This window comes from Cryptotermes secundus, unplaced genomic scaffold, assembly GCF_002891405.2.
Source record: "Cryptotermes secundus unplaced genomic scaffold, Csec_1.0 scaffold371, whole genome shotgun sequence".
In the NCBI taxonomy this organism is placed as follows: Eukaryota; Metazoa; Arthropoda; class Insecta; order Blattodea; family Kalotermitidae; genus Cryptotermes; species Cryptotermes secundus.
The window spans coordinates 159,795-176,970 of record NW_019741978.1 but is presented as its reverse complement, the minus strand read 5'-3'; the positions used below and the strand labels follow the sequence as shown (position 1 = coordinate 176,970).

Genomic DNA, 17,176 nt, shown 5'->3' with positions numbered 1-17,176 from the left:
AGTGGTCAGAGTTCCTAGCTACAGATCCGGAGGTCCGGGTTCGATTCCCGGCGCTACTAGATTTTCTGAGAAGTAGTGGGTCTGGAACCGGATCCACTCAGCCTCGTGAGGATAATTGAGGAGCTATTTCAAGGATATATCGGCTCTCCGGTCTAGAAAACCGAGATTAACGACCGCGGGGATTCGTTGCGCTAACCACGCGACACCATCTATCCGCTAAAGTTGGCACTAACTTCGCCGACAAGCGCCGGTCGCTCGGTCGGTATAGTTAGGTTGCGGACTAAAAACCAGGGAGTTTGTTTTTTGTTTTGTATGGAAGGTCGCAGGTTAAAGTCCCGGTGAGGTCACTGGATTTTTTTTTTCAATTGACCTAATCCTTCCAGCCGCACTATGGCCCTGGGGTTCACTCAGCCTCCAACAGAAATGAGTACCAGGAATTAATTAAATAATTTTCCTGGGGAGTAAAGCTGGGCTGGCGCGTAAGGCTGACAACCTTACTGCCATCTTTGAGCTGATTGTCTAGATAATGTGGGACTCTCAACGTCTCACAACCCTATGGGCCTTCACGGCCTGTTATAGGGATAGCTTTACTTTACTTACGTAATTTAATTTTATGAGAACCTCAAAATTGTATTTAATTGCTTATATTAAACCGTCGACACAACAAGTAGTATGGGAATATCTTCAATAAAGACAATAGGTGTTGCTATATATCTTACGTGTATGATATAAACTGTGCTACATGTTTCGACCATATAATCGGGTCATCATCAGGCACTTTTGAACATAATTAAAGTGATTAAAATATTGGTTCATAAGTGCCTGATGATGACTGATTTTATGGTCGAAACATGTAGCACGGTTGCGTTTATATTACACACGTAACATATATACAAACACATACTGTCTTTATTGAAGATATTCCCATATTACTTGTTGCGTAGACGGTTTAATATAAGCAATTAAATATATTATATACACAACTGGATGCAGTCTGTAAAGTTTCTCAGAATTCTCGTTATGAAATGCGAACAATTCTCATACATCCGTTCCCTTCTATTTAATTATCGCAAAAACCTCACAGCGGCTTAAGGAAAATAGAACTGGATATAAACTGTTTCATTTTTTCTCTGTCGTTTATGCGAAACATTTATCGCTCTGATAAATACATAATTAGCGACTTCAGCAGCGAGTTACGGTCGCAATGCCCCATAAAAGTGCGTCGTCTTCAAGGAAGTGTCTGTTGTTATTTCAGTCAAAACTGGTATAAAGGGTAAAGTTGTCCCCGTGCTTAACTAATTAAGCACTATGCCATGGAGGCGTAGGGTGCAGTGGATGTAGAGATCCACATTATCTTGACCTCGGCACTAGCTGGAGGTAAGTGGTCAGCTTCACGCCCCGGCCGCTTTACGCCCGGGGAAAAAACCTCGGTACCCATTGGATAGGAGGTTGGGCGAACCCCAGAGCCGGTCTAGACGACATGAAAAAGTGAAAATTCTTGCACCCACCGGGAGACGACCTCCGACCCCTTGGTCGTCCAGTCCGTAGCCAGTCGCTATCCCGGCTCTTCAAAACTGGAATGGATAGAAAATTTTTAATTTAAATTCCCTATATAAAATTACATGAAAATCTCTTCCGCTATTATCGAATTGTTTAATCCGTACAGGCGGACAAGCAAAGAGATCTGAATAAGGGCCCAGTCAGTTCGAACGACCACTGCTGACCGCTGAGTATAGGAACTTCGGGGATGTACGAATCGCGTTAACAATTCTGAAGACGTTTACTCGCTCGTTTAAATATCTCTAAAATCGTATGATGTAAGGAAAAAGTGTAAAGTAAAAGCTATCCCCTGTAACCGGTCGTGAAGGCCAACAGGGTTGTGAGAGGTCGAGGCGCCCTCATTTTCCTAGACAGTCGCATTACGCACCAATCGCCCTTTACCCACCACGAAGATTTCTGGTACTCAGTTCTGTCAGAGGCTGAGTAGATTCCAGGGCCACAGTGCGGCTGGAAGGATTAGGTCAACTGAAAAATCCAGTGACCTCATCGGGAATTGAAGCCGCGGCCTTCCGGCTTCTGGCACAGAGCCTCAACAAACTATGCTACCGCGTAGCCCTTGGGAAAATGTGTTGGACATAAAATGTGTTCCATTTTTCCTTCCTGCTTTTCTTCAAAATATTTTTCGCTGCGATAAATACTTAGTGGGGTATGTGCTGAAATATACGTATGTTTTTACTTAACGTGGTCACTAAATCTCGCACACTCCTGTAGGAACAAAGGATCGAGGGCGTTTGGCAGCAGAGAGGAGTCTGGCTCCACGGAGATTCCTTCTTCTTCAGAAGCCAACAGTTGCTCAGCCACAAGAGAAAAAAATCGCAGCATTTTATGAAACCAGAAGATTCATTACTGTGTTCTAAGGAGCCTGCCACTGATCTGTTTCCTGAGTCAGACGAATCCAAGCCATAACGCCATCCTATGCCTCTAACTTCCATGTCAATATTACCCTCCCATCTTCGTCCAGGACTCCCTAATTGGTCTCTAGCCTTCAGGTTTCTCTACGAAAACCCTGTATGAATGCTGCACGCCCTTCAAATCTTATCCCTCTGGACTTTATCATGCTGATAAGTACAATTTATGAACGGGGTCATTATGCAGTTTCTCCAGTATCCTCTTACTTTATCCTTCTTCGGTCCAAATATTCTCCTCAGCGCTCTGTTCTAAGGACCCGGAACAGCTCAGTGCGTATAGCAGTGGGCTACGGGCTGGAAGGCCCGGGTTAGATTCCCAGCAGTGCAAGATTTATCTGTTCTCCGCAGCGTTCAGACCGGTTCTAGGGCCCACCCAACCTCCTAACCAATGGGTACCGGGAGCAAAGGGGCCGGGGCGTGAAGCTGACCACTCACCTTCATCCAGTACCAAGGTCAATGATGGTGGAGCTATACCTCCACTCCTACATATGTCTTCATGACATAGTGCTTAATTAATTAAGGACAGGGACAAATTTACCTTTTTACACTGCTTTCTTGCTGGTTTCTTACTCAGCTTATTCTTCGACCATGACGACGTTGATTGAAACATCGAAATACTAGAACGCTACCAGTCAAAGGTACTTCGCAAGATAACCAATGCCCCCTGGTATGTGCTCAACAATGTCATCCGGAATGACCTTGGTATGACTACAGTCAAAAGAAGAAATAAAACAACTTAGTGTTAAATACAGTAACAGACTTAACAAGCATCCAAACGCACTAGCAACAGACCTCATGAGCCAGCCGATTGGGAACAAAAGACTTAAACGCTTCGCGCCAAGTGATCTGCCGGGCAGATTCTGGGCATTATATTTAGTATATAAGCTAGATTGAGGTTATAGATGTAAGTTAGATGTAAGTTCTACTCCTGCAAACACAACTAATCTGTATTGATTATTATACGAAAAGCGTCTACTAATGAGTAGCCTCCTACAAGCCAATATTATATGATCCCACCGTTTGCTTATTGTAACTTTTACAGATTGCAAAAAAAAATAGGAGACATTAAAAAAAAACTTTCAACGGACTACGCGGCCTTGTAACCCTGAACATAAATACCCTTCATAACCATCGCTGTGAGAACCTCAAATCCTAACGAAGAGCTGCCTGCATCTACCGCGTAAAAAGCCTTTGCTCACTAAAGGGCACCACGTACCCTGACAAAATGTGTCCAAGGGGATGTTTCAGGAGGCAGGCTGTCGTGATGTACTCGTATATACCTGTTTCGCTACATGATACCTAGAGGCTAACACGGGAACAATGTATGTATGGTCACTGAAACTGCCTACCGCGTCCCTTACGAAACCATACACACGCACAATTAACACAATATGAAGCAAAAAACGGATAACTACTTTCATGCTGATAGTTCAGTCGGTAGAGCAGGCTAGGGTTCTGACGAGCGAGGAGTTTGATTCCCGGTAGAACCAATAGTTTTCTCTTCTCTATAAGGTCCCGGCGGCCGGGCAAGGTAGTCGAGCGGTCTAAGACATGTACTGTTTTTGCTAGCTCGAAAGCCGGGATCGTGGGTTCGAATCCCACACGAGGCATCGATATTTGGTGAGTGTATGCGTTTATTCTGTGTTCGTGTTATCGTGTGTTTAGGTAGAGGCCTTGCGACAAGCTGATCACCCATCCTACGAGCCCTACCATCTGTAAAACGATCATGAAACTGAGAAATCAGCCCTATGCTCGAAAGTGGGAGCAAGAGGAGAGAGAAAAAAAATACGTCCACACGGGCTTAGGGGCCCAACATGCCTCCTATACAATTATCACCGGCAACTGTTTCCGGAGTGTAAAGCGACAGCAGCGTGAAGCTGACCACTCACCTACATGTAGTCCCGAGGTTCAGAAAGGTGGATCTATACCACCAATCCCCTTACGTCTTCATGGTGCAGTGACTGATTAATTAATTAAGCGCAGTAAATAACTTTACATTTACTTCCATGCTTATACTACGTGAAGGGTTGCATCGTCAATAGGAAGTTAGTAGGAACCACCCTCCAATATTGTTCGAGGATTACGCCTCTTGCAACTTTTCTTCTTTTTCACAGTTTTTGACGCATTCTGCCGTGCTGTAGCTCTGAGCCCAATCAACCTTGGTACACTCACTAAAAAACATTTTACTCAGACATAGGACGAGGCCGCGTCCTACCGACATACAATGGTTACGTCACTAGCCACATATAATGCAATTCCACGGTTTGGTAACATGATATAAGAACACCTGCACTATCTAAATCATAAGCACAGCCCCTGTAGACATCCAATCCTCTTATTGCAAGCAAGAATTCTGACCTTGCATTCCTCAAATGAATTGCATACCTGTTCGTAAAGTTGTCTTGGTCATCTCTGCCGGTGCCGTCATCTTGCGCCTGCTGAGGACATTCCATTGTCCCCACGGGCGTGTGCATTATCCTGCGCACAAATACACCAAAGAGCACAGGTTATTCACACACGCATCTGTATTTACAGTCTTCGCACAAAGTAAACACATTTCAATGTCAATTCTTAAACTTACACTTATAACCGCGATCTTCCGTTCTGTAGTATAGTTCAACTAACTACGCTACCGCGTACTCACAATAGTGATTTATTTTTTTTACTAACTTACTCATGGAGCTGAGCCCTTCTTGAGGAGCCGCCAATTCTGCAGCTACTCAAAAATTTCCCAGTATTTTATCGAACCCGAAGGTTCATTACCGTGTTCGCAAGAGGCCTCAGCTGGTCCTTATCCTGTGCCAGACCAATCCAATCCATACCATCCCAACCTATCTCTCTAAGATCCATTTTAATATTGTTCATCCACCTACGCCTTGGTCTTCCCAATGGTCTCTTTCCTTCTGGCTTTCCCACCAATATACTATATGCATTCCTCATNCCTCCCTTAATGTCAGAGACCAAGTTTCACACCCATACAGAACCACGGGCAAAATTATAGTTTTGTATATTATAATTTTTATGTTTTTGGACAGCAGACGAGAAGACAAAAGGTTCTAGACTGAATGGTAGCAAGCATTACCTGAGTTCAATCGCCCCTTAATTTCCTCTTGAATCAGGTTTCGATCTGTTATCGTTGTTCCCAAATATATGAACTGTGCCACATTTTCAAAACAGCTGTTTCCTATATGTCATGATTTTGCCCTGCATTTTGATGACGAGACAGTAACATATACTTAGTTTTATCTGTGTTTACTTCTACACCAACCTCTTTACTTGCGTCAATTAAAGTCTGTGTGTATTTCTTTATGGTATCTACATTATCACCCAGTAGATTCACATCATCGGCATAGACCAACAGCTGATGTGTCCCGTTTAATTTCAGTCCCGCCTGGCTTCCCTGGACCTTCCTAATGGCATATTCTAAGGCAAAGTTGAAAAGGAGAGGTGATAAAGCATCTCCTTGTTTTAGACCATTCTGGAAAGGAAATTTATCAGACAAATGATAGTATGTGGACATAACATACTATATCATTCACCATCGGTAGTCAATAATATTTCTTGTTAGATACGAAAGTTCGGCTACGGGCTACACAGCTGGGGTTCGACGCCGGGCAGAAAATACGTACTTTTTTACCTTTACCATCACTTCCAGATCTGATATGAGATACAAGCCTTCAAACAAATTGGTAACGGGGATTCTCTCCCAGTCTTATTTATACACGATGTTTCAAAAGTAACTTCACGACTTTGAATGTATATATACATATAATAATAAGAAATGGTAAAGCTGTCCTTGCCGGTCACGGTAGCCGAGCGGTCTAAGGCATGCACTGTCTTCGCTCGCTCGGAAGCCGGGATCGTTGGTTNCAGCTGATGTGTCCCGTTTAATTTCAGTCCCGCCTGGCTTCCCTGGACCTTCCTAATGGCATATTCTAAGGCAAAGTTGAAAAGGAGAGGTGATAAAGCATCTCCTTGTTTTAGACCATTCTGGAAGTGAACGGAGAAGTTCATGGAGATAGGCCTAGGCCCACTGGGGCTGTAGTGCCAAGGAAAAAAAAAGTGTCCTTGCGCTTAACTAATTAAGCACTATGACATGAAGGCGTAGGGAACAGCGGATGTATAGATCCACATTTTCTTGACCTCGGTAACAGCTGGAGGTGAGTCGTCAGCTTCACGCCCCAGCCGCTTTACCCCCGGGTAAAGAGCATCCAGTACCCATTGGGTAGGAGGCTGGGTGGCCCCCAGTCTGGACGATTTGGAGAAGAGAAAATTCTTGACCCTACCGGGACTCGAACTCTGACCCCTAGGTCGTCCAGACCGTAGGCAGTTGCTATACTGAATGCGCTATCGCGGCTCCCTATTTATTAATAAGTGTTAAATAGAAACCAGATAAATAGAAATATAGTCAAACAAATCAAGTTTTGTCTGATGTACCAGGAATGCAGTTCAATGTGACTTCCAGATGTTAACTAACTAAACTAACTCCATGGAGCCGAGTCGGTCTTAAGTCACCAGTCTCTCGGCTACTCAGCAATTCACAAGTGCCCGCCACTGGTCCCTATCCTGAGCCAGATCAATCCAGTCCATATCACCTCAATCAATTTCTCAAAGATCCACTTTAATATCATCCTCCCACCTAACCTAGGTAACTTTAGTGGTCTCTTTCCTTCTGATTTTCCCACCTAAAATCTGCACGCATTCGTCTTCTCTGCATGCGTTCCACATGTCCTACCCAACTCATCCTCCTTGACTCTATCATTCTAATTACATTAAGAGAAGGACAGGAGATATGAAGCTCTTCATTAAGAAATTCTCTTCAGGCCCCTGTTGTTTCATCCCCCTTCGGTCCATATATTATCCTCAGCACTTCCAACCGCGGCGGCCCGGGTTCGATCCCGGGTCTGGTCAAGTGGGATTTGTGGTGGAAAAATTGGCGCTGGGGCAGGTTTTCTCCGAGTACTTCGGTTTCTCCTGCCAATCTTCATTCCACCAAATTCTCCATCATCATAATCACCCGGGGCAGGCTACAATAGGCCAATCAGTGGCCGCCGTGCCGAATGGGCACAGTTGGACTCCATCCCCACTAAGAGCCCTTAAAAAAAATCTCAGCACCCTGTTCTCAAATACCCTTTTTTATTGCTAGTGGGGTGGGACTAAGTCCCTTGTACTGCGGCCACTTCTGGCCTATTGTACCAACCCTAGATGATAGGTGAGGGTGATTCTGGAGCAATTGGTGGAAGGAAGATAGGTAGGGGAAACCGAAGTACTCGGAGAAAACCTGCCCCAGCACCACTTTGTCCACCACAAATCCCACTTGACCAGACCCGGGATCGAACCCGGACCGCCGCGGTGGGAAGCCAGCGACTAACCGCTTGAGCTATGGTGCGGCCTTTTGCCGAATTTAATTCGCTCTTAATTCCATCCTAAATCAAATTCTGGTTTGTTATTGTCGTTCTCTAACGTCTGAATTTTGCTACATTTTCAAAGAAGCGCGACAAATATCCCACCTATAATGACTTTCTTCCCAGGTGTTACGTAGCTTGACTGGCCTGATTTCTGCAAATGCGCCTGTAATTCCAACATGTGCAGATAAATGTGGAAAGTAGACGTTATCCTCCCCCGCATACTTCCCTTAGCTACTTTTGAAACACCCGATATGAAACACTACGGCCGACAGCACACGCTCCTCCTTGCTCCTCCAAGTTCAAGCATCATTGTTACCAACCGTCAGCTGTCTATCCCTCTTGGCGCCAAGCCCCTCATGGGGCCCGTGACCAAATTTATTTTTAGTTGTTCAGACATTTGTGTTTGTTACCATCGCGAAAGCTCCAGACTAGAGGACGGGTCTATCCTTTGTCTAGTGGGCATGTCTGTGTCAATGTCAAACTATAGTTTCATATTTAGGTACAATTTTATACAAATCTATTAAGTAACTCGACGGAGAGGAGCCGTTCTTGAGAAGCCGTCAGTCGCTGTCACTCGAGAATTTCCCAACATTTTATATAACCCGAAGTTTCATTGCCGTGTTCACAAGAGCCCTCCACTAGTCCCTATCCTGAGCCACATCAATTCATATAACCCAATCACAAGATCCATTTTAATCTTATCCTCCTAATGTCCTCTTTCCTTCTGGCTATCCTACCAAAATCCTACATGCATTCCTCGTCTCCATTCGTGCTACATGCCCTGTCCATCACCTTGACTTGATCATTCTAATTATACTTGGGGAAGAGTACAAGCTATGAAGCTCCTCATTATGCAGTTTTCTCCAACCTCCTGTCACTTCATCCCTCTTCGGTCCAAATATTCTCCTCACCTCAGCACCGTTCTCAAACACCCTCAGTCTATGTTCCTCAGAGAACAAGTTTCACACCCATACAGAACCAGAGGCAATGTTATAATTTTGTATATTCTAATCTTTACGTTTTTAAGCAGCAGACGGGAAAACAATAGGTTCTGGACTGAATGGTACAAGCCTAACTCGAATTCAGTCTCCTCCTAATTTCCTCCTGAACCAAATTCCGATTTGTCACTGTCATTCCCAAATATCTGAACTGTACCGTGCACACCAGTCCTCAATTTGCACACAGCTTTCAACCTTCCGTATGCATACAATTATATAACAAAATTGTGCAGACAACAAACAGAAGTTATACACAACCACAAGAATGAACATGTTCGCGGTACACGACAAGGTGAAGCCATACATAGAAAATACAGTATAAGAGGCTTAAACTTGGCGGTGGTAACGCTTACTGCCGTTCAAGTGACTAAGCTGCCGTTGGAGCATATGATACGTACGATAAGCATGACCTTCTCTGTGAAGCCTGTACTGAGAGACGACTTGTATGTGGTGCAAAAGGAAAAATTTCCGGTAACATGCTGTATGTTGACGGAAGGCCAAGCACAGTCATAAGAGACAAACCCATCTTCCCGCCAGCTTGTCAGAGAGGATGTTACATAAGGACTATTACCGCAAGAGTTCAGTTGAAAAACAAAACTCTGGTCGTGGGTCTCAATGGGCCTGACGCCAAAACAAATTGATTGGCGATAAACCGCCAGTCGTAAAGTAACTCTGACTCTGATTCTGACTCTGATTCTGACTCTGGCTCTAGCTCTAACTGACTGAGCTCAGTTCAAGGAATAATCCCGTGTGGAGGCGGGGTCGAATACCTCAAAATTCTATAAGAGATGGGATAGCGCCATCGGTACAGCAACTAGGTTACGGACAGGTTTACCGAGGAATCGCCCTTTCCATTCCCGGCAGAGACAAGATATCTTCTTCTCCACAGCGTCAAGACCAGCTCTGAGGCCCACCCAGCCTCGTATCCTATGCGTACCAGAGGCTCTTTCCCCATGGATAAAGTGATCAGAGCGTGAAGCTGACGACTCAGCTCCGTTTAGTATACCGAATGAGTGGAGCTGTTACTCCATTCCTTGATACAGGCAAGTATCCGTGACGTAATGGTTAATTACGCACAGGGCTAAATTTGCTTTTTTACTTTTTCGCGCAAAAGAAAAGTCCATACATGGAACAGTCGCTATGTAAAGTGCCCTATAAATTTATCATTATGACACAATTCTTCGCGAAGGTTAATCTTAAAATTAACTGTGCTAAAAAATTGCAACATGGACGTTAACGAATTGCAAAAGGAACGGAACATGAATCTTACTTTCATTCTCCGGTTCCAAAAACGAAAGGCTATGATACACATACATAAGGCTGTAGCCCCACGCGGCAATAAGTCCTGTAAATACGAGTACGGAAAAGATGGCGCTTATGAACCGCACGTAATTGGTTACCTGGCGTCGAAACTCTGGGTAACATCGAGCGCTTCATGCATGCGTCATAGGCCTACAGAAAATGTAAAGTTGTCCCTGTGCTTAATTAATTAAACATTCTGCCATGAAGGGATATAGGGGAGTGGAGATATAGCTCTATCAGTCTTGACCTCTACACTAGATGAAAGTGAGTGGTCAGCCTCATGCCCCGGCTGCTTTACCCCCGGTACCCACTTGATAAGAGGCTGGATGGGCCCCAGAGCCGGTCTAGCCAATCTGGAGAAGAGAAAAACCTTGCCCCCGCCGGGAATCGAACCCCGACTGTCCAGCCCGTAGCCTGTCACTATACCGACTCCAAGAGGCTCACAAAGTACTCGTACACTTAAATTCCAGCAGTGCACATCGCACGATTCTGGTTATTTATCTATATTAAGAGTAGCCTAATATGTTTTACAGCAGAACATACTCGTACAGGCCTATCAAACACGTCAACACATATCTGCTTTACACAATTGAAGCACTGTCCTGGTATTTGCTTAAAGGAACTGCCGAAACCTCAGTCCGGTTAGGTAGCATCCCTCCCAAGCACCTCTAAAACACGAAAATAGCCATCTTATGGGATATAGCGCCATCTAGTCCGTATATTAACCGACGTTTCGGATAAACGTGTCACCTCCATCTTCAGGGTCGAAAATGAGCCGAGCACGGAACAGGTGGCTAGGCACAATGAGCTGTCAGGATAACAATTATACAGGGACCAGGGGTAAGAGAAAGGGGTGTTACCCAGTCCCCATTGGCTCGCTATTCTCTCTCGCCTGGCTCTGCGGGCTAGCCAATAGGAAACTCTGGTCCCTATATAATTGTTATCCCGACTGACAGCTCACCTGCTTTCACCGATTTCTTGCTCGGCTGATTTTTGACCCTGAAGATGGAGGTGATACGTTCCTCCGAAACATCGGTTCATAAATGGACTACACGGCGTTATATGCCAGAAGATGGCAATTCTCATAACTACCGCTGTGACGACCTCAAATCCTACACCTATAATATACTGCCACGCCGTGTAATCTGGTAGGAAGGTACCAACGTTTCGGAAGAACTGCAGCCCCCATTGTCATAGTACGGGCAGGTTGCTTCAAGTGATCGTACGTACCTACAAAATTACCAGGCGTCAACCCCCCCCCACCCCCCAAAAAACACTAATGTTCAGTCACTCGCCATAAGAACATATTTTCTGAACATGCCTACATTTGGCGATATATCTTTACCATACGGCGATCTTTGCGCCATTCTGCATAGGGCGAAATTGAAATAAGGCCAAAATTCAGTAACAGACTCCTTATTGGATATAATGGAAAGGTTTAGGTCTCAAGAAAAAAAGTAAACAAACTCGACGACAGGTACACATGGTCAACGCCACTGTATAGACCTCCTTGCCTTCGAGGGGCTAAAAGAGCTAATGTACATAAACATGCAAACAGTCTTCCAGTGCACGCATAGCGTTCAACTCTGTCCTAACATCGGGGTACCCAGCAACCTTTAGTAGCACCTGCTATCAATACAGCAATATCCATCTGTTGGTCATGAAATAATTCCTTCATATCGGTAATGCACAAGCGATACAACCTAATAGTTTCCTATTACATTACATTTACTAATATTTACACAACTTTCAAGAGGCTTTCTTAAAGAATCTGTACAAATGAACCACTGTCAAGATATTATATGAAATCACACTTTATACGAGTTTCAACCATCGTCACTTTCAGCCCAAGGACTCCTCGATCTCTGGGCAACCCCGTCACTTGCCAGAGAATGTTAACATGCATTACGAACACCATGCCAGGATACCCACACAATCATCTCAGGGAATGTAACAGCCTTTGCCTGGTGTTGCTATGTCACCGCGCATCTGACGATGTTGCAGTCCTTGTTTCAGAACCGAGTGGATAAACGGAATCTCAAGACGGTATACACTGGATTATGATAGGTAGTAACATGTTTATATCTTCCATTAATACCATTAACTTCAATAAATTTGGAGTCGTTTATCAGCATTAAAAATAATACGCCAATACATAATTCTCTCCAATTACACAAGAATATCATATCACCATTTCGTAATTTTAACAAACAAAATATATTCGTCGTTATGACAATCTTCAACCTTCCAATTTCTAATGTCCAGTAAAATTTTCCTTATCATGCATCGCAACATTCTCAAGACAAATAATATAAGCAATGAAAACTGTAAGTAAAACATCTGTAACACTCAGTTCACTCAATCAGAACAATCCTGCACAACTATACAGGAAACAGCAATATCAATACACGTAGCTTACCTAATTGTGAATGGGCAGCTTCAAGTGACCCCACTTGGATAATGAACTGTGTGCTGGGAACATCCGAATAACACTGTAAATCTCGACACACATCAGCAGCACAAAGAACACTTCTTCAAATACTGTATCGTAAGGCCAACCCTTCCACACGCTAACCACCGTTCACGCGCTCGCATCTTGTCACAAAGTGCTTTACACCCTTACAAAACGTCAACTCCCCCCTCCCCTGACATAGTAGGAATGCAACATGGCGGACAGGTAGAAGAGCGCGGGTGCTCGCTGTTGGTCGCGGTCGATGTATACCACGATTACGTCATGAGGGGTGGGGTAAGAGATGGTGGGGACTAACCTAAGAAAGAACGTGGGAGTAAAATTTACAGCTTCGAAAATACATCATACAAAACCTGAGATTATAATATAATAACCATCATTTAATAATATGTTGTAGAAAAACGTGCTTCCGGACGACAATCGCGCGACCAATGAAGTGACTGTCAGATCAATACTCCAGACCACGATGTCTCTCCCACTCTAATATCGATACACCACGGTGATCAGCGAAACGAATAATCTCGGCAGGAAGTACTTTCGCCCAAGACCAGTAGCATGTCGGAGTTCGGACTCCTTTCTGCAGAGCATATAACGTATGTTTCTGTTTGCTGACGTCCGACTGGAGACACTGGACAAGAGGGCGCCCAGATGTCGATCGATAAACTTCGAACGTCGACGAGATGGCTGCACCGCCCGCCGTAATTTTATAGAGCTAATGCACGTACTTTCTGCGGCATGTACTGTCTTCGCTCGCTTGGAAGCCGGGATCGTGGGTTCGCAACCCCACTCAGGGCATAGATGTTTTTTTTTGTGTGTGTGCGTTTTTCTGTGTTTGTGTACAGGTAGAGGCCTTGCGACGAGCTGATCACCCGCCGAAGGAGTTCTACCAAATGTGTAAGATCTAGAAAAACCGAAGTGAAGGGAGAAGTTCATGGAGGTAGGCCTAGGCCCACTGGTGATGGGGTGCCAAGGAAAAAAAAATGTACTTTCTGCAAAAGAGGACTAATCTGTATAGACAAATATGCACGTGTTTCTGCATCTAAGGCTGGTCTTGTCTATCTGCCCACATGTCTCAACTCGAGAATCGCTAGATGGATTTTCATTAAATTTTATACTGGACAATTTTATGAAAAACTTTTAAGCTATTTCGCTTTTCATTTAACTCATCCATGTTTAATAATGACTTCACACGAAAATCTCTAGGCGTTCATGCGCTTATGTCGCTAAAATTTCGTTAAGGAAAAATGCTTTGAACAAAAGCTGTAGAGAAAAACGAATCGCACATTTTACGTTCTATGTATTTTCTCCGTTAAATCTTACGAATTTCAACACAATTAAACAAAAGGGATGTTATGAGTACATGTTCGGATATTGGATTTGGGGGTCCCACAGAGTTACTCTTATGGAATGTAACGCCGTGCAGACCGGTACAAGTCTATCGACGTTTCCGAGAAAAGTGCTGCCTCCTTCTTCGGGGTGAAAGTGTAACCCCAGCAAGAAGCAGACGATCCGCGTGCCGAAACCCAGCCTCTCGCTTATTTCTTTCTTGGCTCACTGTTCGGCACAGAAAATGGAAGCAGAACATTCTCCTCAACGTCGGTGGGCGTCTGCCAGACTGAACGGAGTTACATCTCAAAAGATAGTACTCTACATTTTTGCTCTCCCACGTGCAACAGTGAACACAGTTGCGGTCAAGAAAAACAAGACAGATTTTATTTATTTATACTGCATTAAATAATATCTATTTTGTTCGTCTGGTATAATGATTTACTACAACACGACTTTCAAGCACACATTAAACTGTATAAATAGTACCAAAGGCGAAGCTATCCCTATAACAAGCCTTGGAGACCCATAGGATGGTGAGAGGTCGAGGCTCCCACATTTCTAGGCAATCGGCTCACAAATGGCGGTGAGGTTGTCAGCCTTATGTGCCCTTTACCTCCAGGAAGATTCCTGGTACTCATTTCTGTTAGAGGCTGAGTCGACCCCAGGGTCATAGTGCAGGTGGAAGGATTAGGTCAATAGTAAAATCCAATGACCTCATCGTAAATCTAACCCGCGACTTGTAGTATAGTGCCTCAACCAACTACCCTACGCCCCTCATCATATGATACATAACAAGTGTATTTATATACACAATATACAATATATATAAAATGTATTTGTATATGATCATTTGAGCATGAGATGCAAGGAACGCATGTGGAAACTGTGTACAGAGGCACTCTCGATGTGCATTATCTATTGAATAAGCGGTCGGTCTTGACAGCTGAATCAGTAGGCTGCAAATTCTAGAATAATACCTCGATTATTTCACGACACACTTCCTTCCAAGTTATGGTCAGCTTATCAGTCAGCCCGCCATCCGATATTCTACAGTATCGACACTGAAAACGTCGTGAAATAAATTATGGAAAATCAGAAGAAACGAAGGTCACACTTCTGTAAGATCCGCTGAAATTTATCCGCCGTGGTTTAACTCCGACAGTCGCCTCACGTGAGAGACAACTAAACAACGGGAAGACACGGTGATAAGGAAACTTTGTAAGATGAGGCTGGGGGCACGCGGTAGCGTACTTGGTTGAGGCACTATGTTAGAAGCTGGAAGGTCGCGGGATGAATCCCGATGAGGTCATTGAATTTTTTCGCCAGGCCATAGCTCAAGCGGTTAGTCGCTGTCTTCCCATCGCGGCGGCCCGGGTTCTATCCCGGGTCTGGACAAGTGGGATTTGTGGTGGACAAAGTGGCGCTGGGGCAGGTTTTCTCCGAGTACTTCGGTTTCCCCTGCCAATCTTCATTCCACCAATTGCTCCACAATCACCCTCACCTATCATCTGGGGCTGGTACAATAGGCCAGAAGTGGCCGCAGTACAAGGGATTTAGTCCCACCCCACTAGCAATAAAAATAAAATATGAGGCTGAGGAACTCGCGTGGCAGAACCAGGACTCCAAAAGCGCCACTGTGAACAGTTTCTGACATGAGAACGTTATCATAGATTGTTAATAGACAACAAAGTAAAAATGAACGTTATGGTGCGATGTTTATCGCCTTAGGGTCGTGTAGGGAGTGTTTTTTTTTTTTTCGAATATCGCCCTCCAGATCAGCTGTCCAGAATTTTGTCGTGATTTTATTCTATCCCTCTAAGCAGATGTCGGGATAAAAACTTGAAGATAAAGCTATCCTTGTAACAGGCCGTGGAGGCACATAGGCTTGTGAGACGTCAAGGATCCCACATTTTACAGACAATCGACTCACAGATGGCGGTGAGTTCGGCTTTACGCTCCGGTCGCCCTTTACCTCCAGGAAGTTTTCCGGTACCCATTTCTGTTAAAGACTGAGTCGACTCTCGAGCCATAATGCGGCTGAAAGGATTAGGAAAATTGAAAAATCCAATGACCTCATCTGGAATCGAGCCCGCGCCCTTCCGGATTGTAGCATAGTGCTTCAACCAACTACACTACCGTGTGCCTCATCGTAAAAATCGTAAAAACTACAAATAAATAAACATGTTTATAGTAGGACTCCGTGTACGTAGATTCAGTTTATCACAAGGACTCTACCATCACAAGCTAACAGGGAGAAATGAGCACAAACATCCATCTCTTGAGCGGGACTCCAACTATTGTGCGCCAGGGGCCCAAGACCTAGCATAGAATTCTTACAACTTATATTCGACATTCCTACTGGATTTGCAGGAAGGAACATCAGGCTTCGCTATTAGCAACAGGATTAAGATATTACTGTAACATGTGAGGCAGGTACGTTGTAACAAACGCTGGAGAACAGAGAACGCTGTCCTTGGAGCACACGCTGCAGCGGAAAGGAGGGGGCATTTCCTCGGCAGTCCGAGGCACCTGCAGACCCTTCCTTTCCGCATCAGTGAATTCATAAAGCCTCCCTCGGCTTATTATACCTGCAGCAAGCACCTGCCGCTCTAAGGAACAGACTTTGAAGAAGAGTGTCCATGGTAATACACAAAGGATTTTCGGGACATAGGAAAGGATCATTGTATCTGCAAAGTGTTTCGCTTTCGGAATAATAGGCTATGTTAGACGAACCGAGCTAGTAAACATGACACACAGTTTAGCATCCGAAACAAACTACAAGAGGCCAAGTACAGAGTAACCTGTCTTACAAGAACAAGTGCTGAAAAGCTGTAGTTTTACATAACTTCATCATTGGGTTTCGGGTTCAGTTATTACAAACAAAAATCATGCCACTAATACAGTCATATTGTGGGATTCTCGGTTAAACTCTGAAGATGGCGGTAGAATGGTTCTCCGAAACTTCGGTACCTACGTACCAGACTCAGATACGTTGTCATGACCCAGAAAGAGACATACAAACTGTTAGTGTGAAGACATCGTATCTTATAAAGGTCCTATTATAAATTTGAGAAATTAATTGTATTGCACTGTATTTTGGTGTGTGAAGTTGGACACTCACTACCATCTAGTGCCAAGGTAAAGAACGGCAGAACTATACCTCCACTCCCCCATTCGTCTTCATAGGGTGGTAATTAATTG

At 44.3% G+C, this 17,176-nt stretch overlaps 1 protein-coding gene across 1 annotated transcript in view; it reads right to left on the bottom strand.

Annotated features, from left to right (window-relative positions):
- LOC111872867 (mitogen-activated protein kinase kinase kinase 12) overlaps nt 1-13,088 on the bottom strand; it is a 48,960-nt gene extending 35,872 nt beyond the window's left edge. Inside the window, exons 1-2 of the mRNA XM_023867100.2 lie at nt 12,596-13,088; nt 4,854-4,946 (exon numbers count right to left, since the gene is read on the bottom strand). Of these exons, the coding sequence (XP_023722868.1) occupies nt 4,854-4,942 (89 nt within the window). The 5' untranslated portion in view covers nt 4,943-4,946; nt 12,596-13,088. The remainder of the gene's footprint in view (nt 1-4,853; nt 4,947-12,595) is intronic.
- Nucleotides 13,089-17,176: the final 4,088 nt, after the last annotated feature.